General features: G+C 40.4%; 2 protein-coding genes across 2 annotated transcripts; one reads left to right on the forward strand and one right to left on the reverse strand.

Annotated features, from left to right (window-relative positions):
• The first annotated feature begins 5,786 nt into the window (after window positions 1-5,786).
• On the forward strand, window positions 5,787-6,770 carry LOC140182958 (uncharacterized). Its single transcript, XM_072230940.1, has 2 exons — window positions 5,787-6,038; window positions 6,198-6,770. Exons 1-2 carry the CDS (start codon window positions 5,787-5,789, stop codon window positions 6,768-6,770), a joined length of 825 nt encoding a protein of 274 aa, XP_072087041.1.
• Window positions 6,771-16,041: 9,271 nt separating this feature from the next.
• LOC140182959 (uncharacterized) lies at window positions 16,042-18,854 on the reverse strand. Its single transcript, XM_072230941.1, has 3 exons — window positions 18,319-18,854; window positions 16,874-17,838; window positions 16,042-16,154 (listed from the first exon to the last, which is right to left on the reverse strand). Exons 1-3 carry the CDS (start codon window positions 18,852-18,854, stop codon window positions 16,042-16,044), a joined length of 1,614 nt encoding a protein of 537 aa, XP_072087042.1.
• Window positions 18,855-19,158: the final 304 nt, after the last annotated feature.

Raw genomic sequence — 19,158 nt, forward strand, 5'->3', positions numbered from 1 at the left:
TTACACCCTTGAGGAGCTAGCTCGGTTATACATAAAGGAGATTGTGAGACTCCATGGTGTACCTGCTACTATAATCTCTAATAGAGATCCTCGTTTCACTTCGAGGTTCTGGGGTGCATTTCAGAAAGCTTTTGGAACCCGATTAAGCTTGAGTACAGCGTACCATCCTCAAACAGATGGTCAATCCGAGAGGACGATCCAAACACTAGAGGATATGTTGAGAGCTTGTGTTTTGGATCAACCGGCGAGTTGGGATCGGTATATGCCGTTAGAGGAGTTTGCATACAATAATAGTTACCATGCGAGCATCGAAATGGCTCCGTATGAGGCATTGTATAGGAGGAAATGTCAATCTCCGCTATGTTGGTATGAAGCTGGGGAGAAAGGCTTGTTGGGGCCGGAAATGATAGCTGAGACCACTGAACAAGTTAAGAAAATCCGAGATAGGATGCTTACGGCGCAGAGTCGCCAGAAGAGTTACGCCGATCAGAGGCGGAAGCCCTTGGAATTTGAAGAAGGAGATCATGTTTCCTGAAGGTTACTCCAACCATAGGAGTAGGTAGGGCGATTAAAGCGAAGAAGTTGAATCCTCGATACATTGGTCCATTTCAGATCTTGGAGAGGATTGGACCGGTAGCGTATCAGATGGCTCTACCACCTCATCTTTCGAACCTGCACGATGTGTTTAACGTGTGACAGCTTCAGAAGTACACTCCTGATGCTAGCCATGTATTAGAACCTGAGTCGGTTCAGTTAAGAGAAGATTTGACGCTTCCAGCGGCTCCAGTTAGAATTGACGATACTAGTATCAAACGGTTGCGTGGAAAAGAGGTTTCATTAGTCAAAGTGGCTTGGAGTCGAGGCGGTGTTGAGGAACACACCTGGGAACTTGAGTCGGAGATGCGAACGGATTATCCGCACCTATTCTCAGGTAATTGGATTTGAATTTTGTGGGCAAAATTTCCAATTAGGTGGGTAGGATGTAAGACCCGGTTAATTAACGGCTAATTAACCCATAAATGAGAATTTATTCTAGAAAGCCAAAAATGTTATTTTTATGGCTTAATATGATAGAGGAGATTGAGACGAGAATTTCGGTACCAATTTTATAGAAATCGGACCAAGATTGGACCGAACGGGCCAAACTGGTCCAACCGGACACAAAGTGGGCCCTTGGCCTAACTAAACTAAACCAAAACCCTAGTTTTCAGCACTTTCTCTCCTCACAACACACAAACACACGCTGAAATGGATGTCATGGAGGGAAGAACACTCTCTCAAGTTCTCTCCCTTGGTTGATCTTCAAACCACCATAACTTTTGATCTAGAGCTCCGATTGTCGCACCGTTTGCGGCCACGCGTTCACCGCGGAGAGCTCTACAAAACCTATACAATCAATCTTGAGGTAAGCCACGTTTTACTCTTCGAATTTCCAGCCTTGATTTCGAGTTTCATGAGCAAAAATGTTGAGATTTTGGGCTCTTTGATGTTATAGGACCCAACTCTCTTGAACGAGAAGGTTAATCTTGTCTCCTTGGACCTTGGGTGTGGTAAGATTCTTAACCCTAGTGTAATTTGTTGTTCTATGATGTTTGGGTATTGAGATGTTGTGTATGGGTATGATGATTGTGGCTTAGGTTGTGTATATGTGAATATTGGAGCTTGATTGGTGAGTTTGGAAAGCTTGGGAGAGGGTTTTGTGTGATAAAATCTGTTCTTGGAGGTGTTGAGACCTTGAGAGCTTGTAGACAAGTGGTTCGGAAATGCTCCGGTTGAGCTTGGAAAATCGGCTAAGGTATGGTTTCGGTTTCCCGTATCTAATATGTAATGTGGTAGGAAATACTTAGGCTAGAGGCCCTAAGATAGGCATTGAATGGTTGATGTTGTTAAATGGTTGAGATATATGATGTGATCATATATGTGATTATGAATATTGATGCCTTGATTGTGTGATATATGAGAAAATGCATGTTGTGATATATGCTTGATGAATGAATGAGGTTGAATTGATGGGTGGTACCATATTGATGGCGAGTATGATGTTGATTATGTATAATGATGGTTGATTGGAAATGGTATTATTGGAAATTGGGATGAGGAAGGATGTATGACATGATATTGTGTTTGTCCTTTAGCCATTTGATTGAGAAGTGTTAAAATGGTTGGATGTGGTTTTGGGAACCTTGGTAAAGTGTCAATGTGTGAGTTGAGGATGGCTTGATATTGATTTTTGGTATATTTTGATTGATTTCAAAGAAAAGGGATGAAATTGGCATGTTTTGATTGATTTTGAAAAGAGTTGAAAGTGGCTTGTTTTGAAAATGGCACTTTATGGTTTTGTATAAAAACATGGTTTTTGGGCATACTTTGACGGGACATAACTTGGACTACGAATCTCTGATTTGTGCCAAATCTATTTAAAATGAAATTGGATCTGGGATGTCCATGCCGTTCGAAGAACGGGTGAAAAACGATTTAAAATGAGAAAGTTATGTCCGTCGGAAGATTGGGGGTTGAATCTGTAAATTCTGCAGCTTTTAACTTAGAAAATTTTTAGCAGAGTGACCCTCCGCGCGTAGGCGCACTTGGCGCGTACGCGCTGTTCTTCGAGAAAGTACCATCCACGCGTGCGCGTGGTGTGCGCGGGCGCGTCGATGCGCTGTACTAAATGCCCAGCCATTTTCCCGAGAGTTGTGCCAGAGTTGTGCCAGTTTTGTGCCTGGGGCGCAAGAACACCCACGCGTACGCGTGGCTGACGCGTGCGCGTCGTTGGCTAATTTTCAATCCGCGCGTCCGCGCGTATAACGCTTGCGCGTCGATGAGTTTTAAGGCCATCCACGCGTGCGCATGGAGTGCGCGTACGCGTGGCCCTGTTTTCATCCCAAACTTGATTTTTGAGTTTTAAAAGCCAAATTTCATACTTCTAAACCTCCGATCTCACCATTTATGTCTTAAATCATTATGATGTGCCTAGCATGAGAAGAGGGGCTAGCGAATATGGTAACTTGCGAGTGAAGCAAGGGAAAAATGAATGATCAATGAGGATAAAAAATGATTATGTGAGATGCGGAGGATGGCGGTGGAAATGCTTGTTATGCCATGGGCCGAAGGGCCATAATTGTTAATGAATTGGCTGGTTATGGATTTAACCGTGAGCCGGATGGCTGGATTATGCCGTGTGACGGTGGAGCCATGTTTATGGCTAAGTATAAATGCATATATGCTGTTGAATGAATTGTGAATGTTTGCACTTCTACCATCAGAGATGAGGGTTTCCCTGGGAGGAAGCAGTGGCTAGCCACCACGTGCTCTAGGTTGAGACTCGAAGCTCTGTTAACCCTAGGTCGTAAGTGTGGTCGGGCACTGTGAAAGACCCGGATGAGCTCGCCCCCGTAAATATTCACCAGTGAGGGTGATGGATATGGATCATGATTATGATCAAGTTTATGATGAGTATAACTCGAGTTGGGGATGCGCGACAGAGGGACAGTCCAATGGTTAGCTACCAAGACTTGTCGGGTTGGCTCTATAACCGACAGATGATATCATCAGCCACTAGGGACAGGCATTCATCATATGCATACTATATGAATTGTTTGAGATTGCCTATTTGACTGCATATTACTTGCTAATTGTCTAAATGCCTTACCTGTTCCTATTTGTAAATCTCTTATCTGATATAACTGTGTTTGATATATTATACTCCTGCTGGTGGTTGGGAGGTCTGAAGGAATTGGAAAGGAAAGTATTAGTTAGACTGAAGAATCTTTAGTCAGTTGCCACTTATGGTTTAGCTCGTTTATAAGCTTTGATATTATCTGGAGGAAGTTCTAGGATTGCCTTCGGCTTTCCTCTATTATTATGTATTATATATGTGGAAGCTATTACCGTGCTGGGACCTCTGGTTCTCACCCATGCGGATTTTGTGGTTTTCAGATGCAGGACGCGAGGCTTCTCGTTGAGGCATGCTGGAGACTTCTGGATTAGCGAAGATCCTTATTCTCGGGGCTCTGTTTTGGTTTATATATCTTGTTTAGATACTTTTATCTCCATTAAATACTACAAACTGTGATGACTCCTCTTATAGGAGGTTTTGGAGAATATGTTTCTGTATTTATGCCCCTTTGGGTTTCCTTATTTTATTACATGTATATATTGCTATGCTCGGACCGGTTATCTTCGCAGCCGGATTTCGAGTCTTGATATTCCTGTTTTTGACACTCCTTTGTATATATATATAACCTCGCGTTAGCTTATCCCGGTTCGTTACGTTTATCGATCAGAGTGTTGCGCTTTCGAGTTACGGTTTTTGTTTACCCCTTTTTCTACAAAGGCTCCTAGTTATAATCAATCATTCATACTACTATACGTACTAAATTTATGTTATAGAGGTCGTAATACCTTGCCATCTCTGAATTATGACTTAAGCATAAGACTCTGTATGGTAGGGTGTTACAATAGGAGGTTGATACCTTAGCCATGAAAGCTTACTATTAATTAATAAACTAAGTTGACAATGAAGAAAAATTGTAGCTTTAGGATCTTTTGTTTTTACTCTAATATTATGGTTATATATATAATGATTTCATACAACAAAATCATAAATGTTTATCTTATGTTATCTTATCTTATTAGATTGTTTTAGATTTAAAATCTTATTTACTAAGTCAAATATGGTAAGATTTAGAATCTAGGATTTGGAGAGACAAATTAAAAAAAAAAAAAACAGATTAGATACATAATCTTAAATTTGCATTATTATAGATATGATTTCAAATTTTCAATTCTTCCACAACCTCTCAAGAAAGCAGTAACAGCACCACTCCTACCCTACTCAGCGACCTCTCCATACAGACCCTCCCATCCCTTCCTTCTCTTCAGAAACTCACACCTCAAAACCTTAACTTTTCAGTCTCCCACCATTGCCAAACCCCACCTTCACACTGCAGCCTCAACGGGAACACTCTCGCCCCGTCACCTCCCTCGCTCTCCAACGAAACATTGACTAGCCCAGAGGGAAAGAAATTGGAACATTTTCAGCTATTCTCTCATTACACCAACGTTGTCAAAAATAGAACAGAAAATCACAACAATTCCACATATTAACAATCACCAGATCAAAAAGAGCAACCCAACAACATTATCTGGTCATATGAACAAATTAACAAGATGAAAAGTAAAGTCGGATCCGAATAATTATTCAACTTAATAACTGGTAAAAAACACAGCAACCTAATAAACACAGGCCACAGAACAGCACCTCAAGAACAATTGATCAAATTACCGAATCATTAGGTGATACACACATGAACTAAGATCAAAATCATTATTTAGATTAACAACTCCACAAAAATATAGCAACCTAACACTCACACAGTCGAATAACAGCGCCTCAACAAAAATTCTATTGATTACTAACAAACCACACCACAAAGCCAGTACAAGAAAAAAAGAAAGAATCACCCAAAATCAACCTACAACTCAGCAGCACAATTCCAACCTTATCAGAAACTGTACCACCATAATTCTAGAAACATCTTTTTTGCCTTGCTGTAAAAGATGTTGCCAATCATAGAATTACCCAAGTTTCACCACTCAATAATGAGCTGTAGTTTCAGCCCTATTGTATATATATAGCTACCATTTTTATTTGTAATGCAAGAAGAATATAACATTCTTTTCACTCATTGGTCATTGTCTTTTGCTCTCTCTATTTTTCTGCACTTTTAGTGTTCCGTCTTTGATGGTATCAGAGCTCCAATAGGGGCCTGCTGCACATCCACACCATGTCTCAGAACAACCAAGAAAAAATTGATGTTACCCAATCACCATCCAGTCCATACTATATTCACCCAAGTGAAACACCCTCTACTGTCCTCGTCTCTCCGCCACTCACCGGCGACAACTACCATCAATGGTCTCGTGCTTTCTCCATTGCACTTATCTCAAAGAACAAGATAGGTTTTTTGGATGGAACCATCCCAACTCCAACCACCGATGACCCGCTCTTCCCTTCCTGCCGTAGATGCAACACATTGGTCTCCTCCTGGATTTTCAATTCCCTCTCAGCGCCCATTGCTCAGAGCGTCATTTATTTCGACTATGCAGAAGCAATTTGGGAAGATCTTCGCAACAGATTCTCACAAGGAGACTTGCTCCGTGTTGCTGAGCTATAAGAACAAATTTATGGCCTCAAGCAAGGATCTCTCTCCGTCACTCAATACCACACCGCCCTCCGAGCACTATGGGAAGAGCACGACACGTACCGCCCCGTCAAACCCTGCATATGCCCGGCTCGGTCTTACCACGACCAAAACTTCATCATTCGGTTCCTCAAAGGCCTAGACGACCACTTCACTGTCGTTCGATCCCAAATCTTGCTCATTGACCCCCTTCCACCAGAAAGCAAAGTCTTCAACATGGTGATTCAACACGAGCGCCAACTCCAAGGAGGCGGTAGTGTTCTCGACGAGCCGATCTTCCTCACCAACGCCGTTATCACGCCACAACGACGCCTAAATCCCGGGCGCGGCCGCGGACGCATCACCAATGGTGGATGCAGTGGAGCCGAAAAAGTATACGTCTACTGTGGGGGAACCGGCCACACCGTCGACGAGTGCTACGGCAAGCACGGCTATCCACCTGGCCACCCACGCTACCCCGGCCGTCCTCGGTTCAATGATCGCAGCAACTCCACCGCCTCCTACACCAATGCCGCTGCCGCCAACCCTAATTCCTCATATCAACAACAACTCAGCAAAACCGGATGAAGCAAAGAAGAGACCTACCCAACTTCTGGGCCTAGTTTGTCACAAGCCCAATACCAATCTCTCTTAGCTATTCTCCACAATGTTCATGGGCAGCAGTTTGCAGACAAACCCACACCACAAAGTCAACATAGGCCATCTGAGGCCAAGTCTGGTATCACTGTTACACATACAAACACTGCATATTGTTCTTTTCATTTCTCATCCCATTTATCACCTAACACACCTTCTATAAGCTCACACAACAATGGCAAATGGATACTAGATTCAGGAGCTACTGACCATATCTGTTCTTCATTATCATATTTTCAAATGCACCACAAGATCAAACCGATACATGTTTACCTTCCAAATAATTCCATTATCACTACACACTATTGTGGGTTAATAAATTTCTCACCACACCTAACTTTGCACAACGTTTTATATATTCCTAGTTTCACCTTCAATATTTTATCTATCTCTAAACTAATCACAACTCTCTCATGTCAATTACTCTTCTCTGAATTTTTCTGCCAAATACAGGATGCGAAATCCTTGAAGATGATTGGTTCGGCTGAATTGAGAGATGGATTGTACTACCTAGCCGAAAAGTTGCAACCACAAAAACCCATTAGGACCAATAGTTCCACCAACTTAGCCAATGTTAACAACTTCATCCCAACCCCAATCACAGATAGCAATGTATGGCATTGTAGGCTAGGCCACCTCTCGGACCAAAGATTAAGAGAACTCCACCATCAATTTCCTTTTATTAATCCACATGTCAATGAATCTTGTGATGTCTGTCATATGGCAAAACAAAAGCGATTGTCTTTTCCTTTGAGTACAAATAATGCATCCAAACCTTTTGAATTAATACATTTAGACATTTGGGGGCCTTTTTCCAAAATATCAATACATGGGCACAAATATTTTTTAACTATTATTGATGATTTTAGTATATTTACTTGGATAATCTTACTAAAATCAAAAGGAGAAGTTGGCACAAAAATTCAGAACTTCATCGCCTTAGTCAAAAATCAATTTGACACCAATGTCAAAACCATTAGATCCGACAATGGCCCTGAATTCCTTAATGATTTTTATGCCAAAAAAGGCATTCACCACCAAAAGTCTTGTGTCGAAACACCACAACAAAACGGAAGGGTAGAACGCAAACACCAACACATACTCAATGTCGCTAGAGCTTTAATGTTCCAATCAAACCTCCCCCCATCCTTTTGGTCCTATGCTGTAAACCATGCTGTCTTCTTAATAAACAGAGTTCCCTCACCAATCATTCAAAACAAAACTCCATTTCAACTTCTCTTCCACAAACCACCTGATTTTCACTCACTCAAAGTTTTTGGATGCTTATGCTATGCCTCCACCCTCACCAACCACCGTTCAAAGTTTGATCCCCGTGCTAGAAGAGGTGTTTTCATAGGTTTCAAAACCGGCACAAAAGGCTTCATCATACTAGACTTAGACACCCGTGAGATTTTTATCTCTAGAAATGTCCAATTCATTGAGTCATGCCTCCCTTTTCACAAACAAACTAAACCTGACCAAAACCCCTCCAACCCTCCCAACATCCTTCCCCAATCACCCACCATCTTTGAAGAACCCAATCCACAACCACCACACTTAGCAACATCCCAACCTTCATCAAGCACAATTCAAACACCCACAACGGCTCAAACCAACAACGATGGAACTCCCCTCCCCCACACAAACACAAGTCTAATTCCTTCTTCTATCACTTTCTCAGCCCAAACCACCTCGTCCACTCTTCCCACAACCCCAACCACACTACCCATTTCTGTTGCACCCCGCCGCTCCAATAGAACCCATGCCCCACCGCGCAACTTGGCAGACTACTATTGCAATCTCTCTCTCACAACGCCGCACCAACCATCTTCAAGATGCCAGCATCCAATCTCACACTCACTCTCGTATACACGAGTCTCACCCCATCACCGACGCTTCCTCTTCTCTGTCTCCACAGAAGCCGAGCCACGAACATTTGCAGATGCCAAAACTCAGCCATGTTGGCGTGACGCCATGCGAGCTGAAATTTTGGCCCTAGAACAAAATCAGACTTGGGACATTGTCGACACTCCCGCTGATGTGAAGCCCATAGGTTGTCGCTAGGTCTATCGCATCAAACGCCAGCCCGATGGCAGCATTGAATGCCACAAAGTGCGACTGGTGGCAAAAGGATATGCACAAATTGAAGGGGTGGATTACCTCGAAATCTTTTCTCCGGTGGTAAAGATCACCACCATTCGAGTCCTCCTTGCTCTGGCCTCCATCAATAATTGGACACTGCACCAGTTAGACGTCCACAACGCCTACCTCCATGGTGACCTCCTTGAAACTGTGTACATGAGCTTGCCACCTGGTTTAACACCTTCCAAGCCTGGTCAGTGTTGTCATTTAAGGAAGTCTTTGTATGGCCTTAAACAATCAGGAAGACAATGGTATGAGAAGCTCAGCTCCTTTTTACTCTCGTGTGGATACCAGCAGACCCTGACGGATTACAGCCTGTTTTTCAAAGAATCTGGTAAAGCATTTACTGCCCTCCTTGTCTATGTCGATGATATAGTCGTCACTGGTAGCTCTGTTTCTGAGATTGAATCCATTAAGGCTGCCTTAGATTCTAAGTTCAAAATTAAGGATCTTGGCACACTTAAATATTTTCTTGGCATTGAGGTAGCGCATTCAGCTGCTGGCCTCTACCTTTGCCAACGAAAATACTGTTTGGACATTATCATTGATGCTGGCCTTACCGTTGCCAAATCCTCGTCTACCCCAATGGATGACTCCATTCGCCTCAGCCAAAACACCGGAGAACCCCTTGATGATATCACTGCCTACCGACGGCTCATTGGCCGCCTCATTTACCTCACCACAACCAGGCCTGACATTACCTTTGCTACTCAACAATTGAGCCAATTTGTCCATAACCCAAGCAAAATTCACTTTAATGCAGCCATCCGCATTCTCAAATACTTAAAAGGATTGCCAGGCAAAGGCATCTTTTTTCCAAGGGACTCCCCGCTCCAAATCTCTGGTTTTAGTGATGCCGATTTGGGACGCTGCCCCGACACTCGCCGATCTACCACTGGATATTGTTTCTTCCTTGGAAAATCTCTCATATCCTGAAAAATCAAGAAACAGGACACAATATCTTGTTCCTCAGCCGAAGCTGAGTATCGAGCTCTCTCTACAACTACCAAGGAATTACTATGGCTACTCAACTTGTTTCAGGCTCTCAACATCAACTGCATCCGCCCACCCGCGCTATACTGTGATAATCAAAGCGCCCTCCACATCGCTGCCAACCCTGTCTTCCATGAGAGAACTAAACATCTCGAAGTGGATTGCCACTTAGTTCGCGAAAAAGTTCAAGCTGGACTTTTGCACCTCCTTCCCGTTTCCTCCTCCAACCAACTTGTGGATGTCTTCACCAAAGCACTACCACCCCGCCTTTTCACTGTCAACATATCCAAGCTGGGATTGAAAGATATCTTTCAATCATCAGCTTGCGGGGGGCTAACAAACCACACCACAAAGCCAGTACAAGACAAAAAGAAAGAATCACCCAAAACCAACCTACAACTCAACAGCACAATTTCAACCTTATCAGAAACTGTACCACCATAATTCCAGAAACATCTTTTTTGCCTTGCTGTAAAAGATGTTGCCAATCATAGAATTACCCAAGTTTTACCACTCAATAATGAGCTGTAGTTTCAGTCCTATTGTATATATATAGCTACCATTTTTATTTGTAATGCAAGAAGAATATAACATTCTTTTCACTCATTGGTCATTGTCTTTTGCTCTCTCTATTCTTCTGCACTTTTAGTGTTCTGTCTTTGAATTACCAAATTAACAATAACAATATCATGAACTCAGAACATCACCACAACAACATTTAAAATAGCTAAGTCCAACGAACAACATCAATAAAGACCTGACAAGAACCTAAATACAGGAAAGAACAAGAGAACAAGGAAAAGAAATCACTTCACTAAATTCTGAGACTCGAACACACTTCTTCTGGAGGTCAAATCCTGGAACAATCAATGGATAGGGAGCTCCTATCATGGCTGAACGGCGGAGGAAGTACGGCAATGCCGCAGAGGAGGCTCAACCAAAACAGAGGGCAAAATCGTGGCGAAGATACGGCTAGCTGGCGCAAATAAGGGGAAGATACGACGAAGCTCAAAACTGAAGGGAAAACTTGGCGACCAGACACGGTGCAACGGCGACGGGAACGGCGGTAACGCTACAGACCGTGACGGCTGCGAACACATACGAAGTCCCATGCCAGGGAACCAGAAGCACCGACGGCCGCCGAACACATCGAACGCCACGTGACGACAGAGACGACATTCAACAACACTGATGTTATGGCAGTGGATGAAGAGGGCTGGTTCAGCTTCGACGACGGCAGTTAGACGGCCGCAGTGTCACAGCACGAGGAAGAAAACCTCAATAGAGGCTAGGTTTTTTTTTTTTTGTGATGGAAGGTATCCCTTCTTGCCTCTCCTCTTTGACTAAAACATTTAGATATGAAAAGAGGTACTCCAATTTTTTTTAATATTTTAAACATAAATTAAAAAATTCGACTACAAAAATCATGCGTTTGGATTTTTATTTTTTAAATTAAATTATTTTACGTCTTAAAAAAATATCATAGAAATTTATAAATATTATTGTTAATTTAATATTAAAAATAAAAATATGTCTTTCTTTTTAGATTAGGATTTTTTTTCTTTGATTTTTTTGTTATAAAAAAATTGACTTAAAAATAATTAAAAAAATGAATTAAAAATTTTAATAAATTACTTTATTATTGGAATAATGGAATATAGAAGATGAATATAGAACTAACATTTTTTTAGTGATTATAGAACTAACATCTTGACAAAAAAAAGTTTTTCACATTTTGAGTACATGTTGTTAAAGATGAGTGATTCAATGATGACGTGAGATTTTTTATCAATATTAGTTAAATTCTTAAGAAACGGACAAATGTTTCTTATGTACGCAATCTTAACGGTGTTTATTGGGTTAAGTCATTTAAAAAAAATTATCTCTTTTATTTTGAAATTATTTGGATTTTCGAATTGACCCCAAACAATTGTTATATATATTAAAAACTTTCAATTTCTGATTCTTGAAACATAATTTTGACTTCATACATAATCTTTAATTAATATGTTCATAGTCCGTAATAAGTCAAGTGAAAGGTTTTATTATTAATATTTAATTAAATATCTTTAATAATTTATTATTAAAATTTAATAAAAATTATTTTCAGTAAAATTAAAGATATACCAATTTAAATATCTAAAATTAAATTGCACTTTTTACATTCTAAAAATTAAATAACTAACTAACTAAATATATAGTCATTGTACTTAAAAGTTAATTAAATAAATAATTTACTAAATATTGCTTGCAATAATTACATTTGGTTTTTAATTCTCGTTGAACCTGTTTGATTCTACCTGAACTAATATTTGCGTTAAAAAAAATTATATCCATGATAAAGTATGAAGTAGAGAGGAGGTTGCAAGGAGGATTAATGTTGTGAGAGAAGAGTGGCAGAGAGAAGAAGTTCACGAAGTAAAAGATTTCTTGCTGAAGATAATGGAGAGTCACAAAAACTTGTAATGAAGCTACAGAGTAGTTTATATACAATTAGTAATATTTTGCTAAACCACTAAGTCAACCACGGTTAGTCCTATTAGAATTCTAACTCTAGTAACTAAACTAGTCTCTAACTAACTTCTTTATTATATCTAAGCTGAGCTGGCACCTATATCAGCTAACATCCCCCTCAAACTAGGAGTGTTAGGAGTGTGAATGTCCAACAATCCTAGTTTGGAACAGCATGAATTGAAAGGCCCCGGAGCTAGTGTTTTAGTAAATAGATCAGTTGTTTGATTGTTAGAGGTCACAGGAAGACAGTTTGATGATACCCTCATGAGCTTTGTCACGAACTATATGGCAGTCCACTTTTATGTGTTTCGTACGCTCGTGCAGAACAGGGTTGGCTGCCATAGCCAAGGCAGATTGGCTATCACTATAGAGGGTGAGAGGTTCTTCATGATTAACTCCAAACACTTGCAGTAGTCGAAGTAACCAGAAGCCTTCACATGTTGCATTTGCTAAGGCTCGGTATTCGGCTTCAGATGAGGACCTTGATACTGTCAGTTGCTTACTACTCTTCCATGAAATCAATGTTGTGCCCAAAAAGAAACAGTATCCAGAAACTGACCGTCGGGTATCGGGGCATGTTGCCCAATCAGCGTCTGCAAAACCTAAGAGTTTAAAATCTGTAGCAATAGGGAAGAATAGACCAGTAGAAGGAGTATTTTTTAAGTATCTCAAAATTCGTAGAGTTGCTTTGTAGTTTTCATTGGTGGGAGACTCCAAATATTGACTTAATTTTCCAACCGCAAAGGCTATGTCGAGTCTTGTGTTGGTATGGTATTGCAACTTACCAATGAGTTTTCTATACAAAGTAGGTTCAGATAGGGATTCCCCTGAAGTCTTAGAAAGGTGAATGGAATAGTCCATCGGCGTCGAAGCTGGTTTTGCCTCTAGTAACCCAAATTCCTCCAAGAGATCCGTAGTGTACTTCTTTTGATATAAGGCAAGTCCATGTTTGTTATAAGCAACCTCCATACCTAGGAAATATTTGAGCTTTCCTAAATCTTTGATACTGAATCTGGCATCCAGAACAGATTTGATGCTCTCAATTTCTTTAGCATCATCCCCTGCCAACACGAGATCGTCTACATATGCTAGAATCGTAGTAAAACCTGAAGTTGTTCACTTGGTGAACAATGAATAGTCAGACTTTGATTGTGTGTACCCAGATTCTGCAAGGACTGAAACAAGCTTGGTGTTCCACTGTCGGCTCGCTTGCTTCAAACCATATAGCGACTTGTTCAGTTTACAAACCGAACCACGAGGTGCTTGCAAACCCTGAGGAACCTTCATGTAGACCTCTTCAGGTAGATCCTCATGGAGAAAAGCAGTATTAATGTCCAATTGTTGTAGAAACTATCTCTTTGGGACAGCAATGGACAATAGAACTCTCAGAGTAGTCATGCATACCACTGGACTAAATGTGTGGAAATAGTCAAAACCGGCTGTTTGGGTAAACCTCTTTGCAACCAATCGTGCTTTGTGTCTTTCTACAGTTCCATCGGCATTAAACTTCACCTTAAAGACCCATTTTGAATCGATAATATTCTTCCTAGGAGGTAAGCTACTAATAGTCCATGTTCTATTATTCTCAAGAGCTCGAAGCTCGTCATTGATTGCATTTTGCCAACAATTCAGTTTCACAGCTTCATCAAAGGTTTTGGGTTCTGAGATGGCTGCTATGGCTAGTGAGAAATTTTTAAATTTTGGGAATAGCCTATTGTAAGAAACATATTTTGAAAAAGGATACTTATTGGCAGATGAATATGCTAATGTAGCTAGAATGGTAGAGCATTTGTAATCCTGTAAGTATGCAGGGGGTTCTTAATTCTAGATGATTTTCTAGGAGCTAGATGTTGAGTCATGGAAGATGATGATGCAGTGTTTTGATGATCAAGGGATGCATTGTTATCATTAAATGATGCAGGGGTATTATGCAATTTTGGAGGGTGAGGGATGACTTCCTCAAAATGCTCATGAGATGGTGTGATGTGTAAGGGATCACCATGATACTTGGATGCATGATACAGTTCACAATTCAAAGAATCATCATATTGATGCATATTAAAAATTTTCTTATTTGTGTCATTGTCATTAGATGAGTTCAATGCTTGACAATAATCAGGAGTAGCATTAATATGAAAAGGAAATACATTCTCATAGAATTGAACATGTCTAGATATAAACAATTCCCGTGTATGTAAGTCATGCAAAACAAAACCTTATGTGTTATGCTTATAGCCTAAGAAAACACATTTTCTTCCTCTTTTGTCAAATTTCTTTCTATAAGTGGTTAGTGTAGTGGCATAGGCTAGACACCTGAAGACCTTCATTTCCATTATACTTGGAGATTTTTCAAATAAAATTTCATAAGGAGATTTGTTCATTAGATTTGAGCTGGGTATTCTATTTATGAGATGGGCAGCGTGCCCAACTGCATATGTCCAGAAGCATTTTGGAATTGAAGAGTGAAATAATAAAGCTCTAGCCATGCCCAAGAGGTGCTGATGCTTTCTCTCAACCACCCCATTTTGTTGGGGTGTTTCCACACATGATTTTTGATGTATGATGCCATTATCATTGAAAAATTCGTGCAAGTTAAATTCAGTCCCGTTATCTGTTCTAAAACACTTTACTGTTGTGATAAATTGGGTTTTCACATAGGCCACAAATTGTTTTATCAAGGTTTGGACTTCAGACTTGAGTTTCATAAAATAGAGCCAAGTGAACTTGCTCTTATCATCAACGACAGTTAGAAAATATTTATGTCCAACAGTTAAAGGAGTGGTCATTGGGCCCCAAACATCAAGGTGCACTAAATCAAAAATTTTATTAGATTTTGTAGTACTATTTAGGGGTAAGTATGATTTTGGTCCCAAAAGTTTAGTGCCAGAATCGAAACCGTCCCTCATCTAATTTTCGATATAAAATTGTCCTTAATATTTTTTTCGTATTAAAATCGTCCTTTTTAATAAATTTTTTTGTTTTATTCCTAAACTACCACTATTCCTATTTTAATAATAAAAATTATAAAATTAAAAAAAAAAGAGAAAACGCGTGTTGGGGGGAAGGGGAAGAAAACGTGTTGGGGGGTGGAAGAAAAGGGTATACGAAGGGGGAGGGGAGGGGAGGAGAAGGGAAGGGGGGAGGGGGACGGCGTCGGCGAGCCTCCATCGTCGCCGCCTCCTCCAGAACTCTGATGATGATGACGATGAAGGGGGAAGGGAAACCGCCGTCCCGCCGCCACAGTCTCGCCGTCTCGCCGCTGCAATCGTTGCCTCTCTCTTGTCCAGATCAACCGCGACCCTCTCCCCTCCTTCTCTTCTTCCCTGCCTCAGATCTCCTCGAACGCCGTGACCTCGTCGTCGCCGCCGCCTCCTCCAGAACTCTGATGATGATGACGATGAAGGGGAAAGGGAAGCCGCAGTCTCGCCGTCCCACCGCTACAGCCGCTGCCTCTCTCTTGTCCAGATCAACCGAGACCCTCTCCCCTCCTTCTCTTCTTCCCTGTCTCAGATCTCCTCGAACCAGAGCTCACTACCGGTGAGCCTCTCCTGCTTCACCATGGCGCAGCAACGTGGAGCCTCCCCTGCTTCACCACCACGCAGCAACGTGGAGTCTCCTCTGTTTCACCACCGCCAGCGAGCCTCCCTGCTTTCCCTCCCTCAGTCCCTGTCGCAGAAGGAATCAGAGCCACCACTACCTGTTACCCTCCCTCCAGCCCCTTGATTTGATTCTGGGTTAGTTTAGCTGGATTTTAATTTTCTGTTAGTTGATTTTAGGTTATTGAATTGCTGAAAGTTGCTGCTGAATTGTTGTTGTTGTTATTGAATTAGCTTAGGTTATTGAATTTTTGTTAATGGTTAATTGTATACAAGATCCATGGTTGTTGTTCTTCTGCATCTGGTTGTTGCTATTGAATTTGATGTTGGTCTGGATTTTCCTAATTTGTTCTTGTTCTTGTTCTGGATTTTTCTAATCTGTTCTTGTTTCCTATTTTGTTCTTGTTTCTTATTTTCCTAATCTGTTCTTGTTTCCTAATCTGTTTCTCATTTTTGTAATTGAAGATAAATTTGGGTATTTTTAATTCTTGTAATAGAATTTTGTTAACTATATCTAAAATTTTGAAATTTTGAGTTTTGTTAATGGAAGAAGAATTTTTATTCTGAAATTGTTTTGAATCTAGAATTGAAGAATTTGTTAATGGAAGAAGAAGAACAAGAAGAATGAAATGGTGGAAAAAAAAGGGTATTTTTGTCATTTAAAAAAATTTTATTAGAAAGAACGATTTTAAAATGAAATGCAACATTAAGGACGATTTTAAATAAAAAATTACAAGAGGGACGATTTCAATTCTGGCGCTAAACTTTTGGGACCAAAACCATACTTACCTCTACTATTTACAAAAGGCAGATTCTTTTGCTTGGCAAAGTGGCAAAAATCACATGGTTTCATATTTTTTGTATATTCTATGAGAGGGTAATTCCTCTTTATTACATGCATTCTATCTATAGGAATATGTCCAAGTCTGAAATGCCATAAAGTTGTAATGTCTTTTACACTATCAGCTATATGCAATGTGGATGAGCCGCTAGTAGTGTGAGTGATGTGTCCAGCAACTGTGCTTGTGTGCTTAGGATGAGATGATGTTAATGCAGTGCTATTTGATGACTGTGGTGTTAATGCAGGAATAGTCAATGTGTATAAGCCTCCATTCTCATTAGCATACCCAATTATCTTCCAAGTACTCCTGTCCTGTACCTCACAAGTAGTGTCAGAAATTGAAAAATGACATTTCAATTGTTTAGCAGCTTTAGAAACTGATAACAAATTGAAAGTAAAGCATGGAATGTACAACACTCCTGTGAGATACAACTTATTTGAAAATATTACTGTCCCAGCAATATTAGTAATTGTTTGATGTCCATTTGGCAGTTTAACAAGAATAGGTTTAATATGTTGGTAACTGTAAAAATTAGCTAAAGAGAATGACACATGATCGGTTGCACCACTGTCAATGACCCAAGTATGTGGTGAAAAAGTTTTAGTGAACAAAATATGTGAAATTTGAGAGCTCATTGTTAAAGTGTATGTTGGAAAACCTGGTTGTAGTGAGGGATTTGGGTTGGTGATTTGATTAGGCTGTAGAGTATTGTCTTGTTGGAGAAGTGCAAGCAGTGTGTCTTTTTGCTCTTGAGATAAAAGAAGATGTGATGTCTTACTATCTCCTTTCTGAGTTAAAGTTTGCAGTGCCTCACTGGATTTTTCACTGTCCTTTCTAGATAAGGTGGCTGCACAGTTTATTGTCCTCTGCATCTGCCTCATGTGTGGAGGAGGTCCATACTTCTTGTAGCAGCTGTCCACTAAGTGTCCAGTTTTATGACAATATGAGCAGAGTTTAGGAGGTCCTCTTCCTCTTCTACCAGATCTACCTCTTCCAAAACGACATCTACCTCCTCTAAAGCTATTTGCATTTGAGTATTGTTGTTGTCCTCGTTCACTCTCAATTTAATCCGAGGAACTCATTAGGGCTCTTGCATCATTGATCTCAGGCGAGTGCAACTGCCTCTCTTGTTGGTTTAAGAGTGAAAATGTTGTGTTGATGTCAGGTAAAGGCTTCATAAGCATCAATTGAGATCTGACATTGCTATATTCTTCATTAAGAACTCTCAACAATCTCACCAATTACCTCACTTTCCTGTATTTTCTTACTATTCACAGACCACAAATGCATTCTGGACCACATAGACACTTCGGAATCGGTTGAAATGTTTCTAATTCCTCCCAAATAGTTCTTAATTTTGTAAAATAGGCAGTCACAGAAAGGTCCCCTTACCTAGCAGCATACATTTCTTCTTCTAATTCGGCAACCCTAAAAATATCTCCTTGGTGATACCTATGCTCTAAGTCATTCCACATATCACATGCATTCTCATTCCAAATCACACTTTGAGAGATTTCACTACTTAATGACAAGTTTAGCCAAGCTATCACATATGTATTACATTTTTCCCAAGTAAGAAAGTTCATGTCTGATTCTTCAGGTTTGGGGAGAGATTCGTCAATAAACGATAATTTATTCTTTGACTTGAGTGCAAGTCTCATTGCTCTAGTCCAAGAATGATAATTCGAAGCATTAAGAGTCACATTCACAATTGAGATTCCAGGATTCTCACCTGGATGTAGATAATAAGGGCTGCTTGGATCCAACATCACGTTCGCATTGCTTGAGGATGAATGATCAGATCTGTTCTGGAAACTTTGAAAATTGGAAAATTGATTCAGAAGTCTTGCAAGATTCTGAATTTCACTCAAAGAGAACACGTCTTCCATGTTCGAACTTGGATTCTCCAAACTTTCCTCATTCGCCATAGTTGGGCCGAATCGGGAAGCTTCAACAACAATCTCTTTCTTCTCTCTTTGCTAACTCGGATTCTCGTCACTTTCGCAACCTCCACACTCACCGCACCATGATAAAGTGTGAAGCAGAGAGGAGGTTGCAAGGAGGATCAATGTTGTGAGAGAAGAGTGGCAGAGAGAAGAAGTTCACGAAATAAAAGATTTCTTGCTGAAGATAATGAAGAGTCACAAAAACTTGTAATGAAGCTACAGTGTAGTTTATATACAATTAGTAATATTTTGCTAAACCACTAAGTCAACCACGGTTAGTCCTATT

The sequence above is a fragment of the Arachis hypogaea genome, chromosome 20 (assembly GCF_003086295.3).
Source record: "Arachis hypogaea cultivar Tifrunner chromosome 20, arahy.Tifrunner.gnm2.J5K5, whole genome shotgun sequence".
Lineage (NCBI taxonomy): Eukaryota > Viridiplantae > Streptophyta > Magnoliopsida > Fabales > Fabaceae > Arachis > Arachis hypogaea.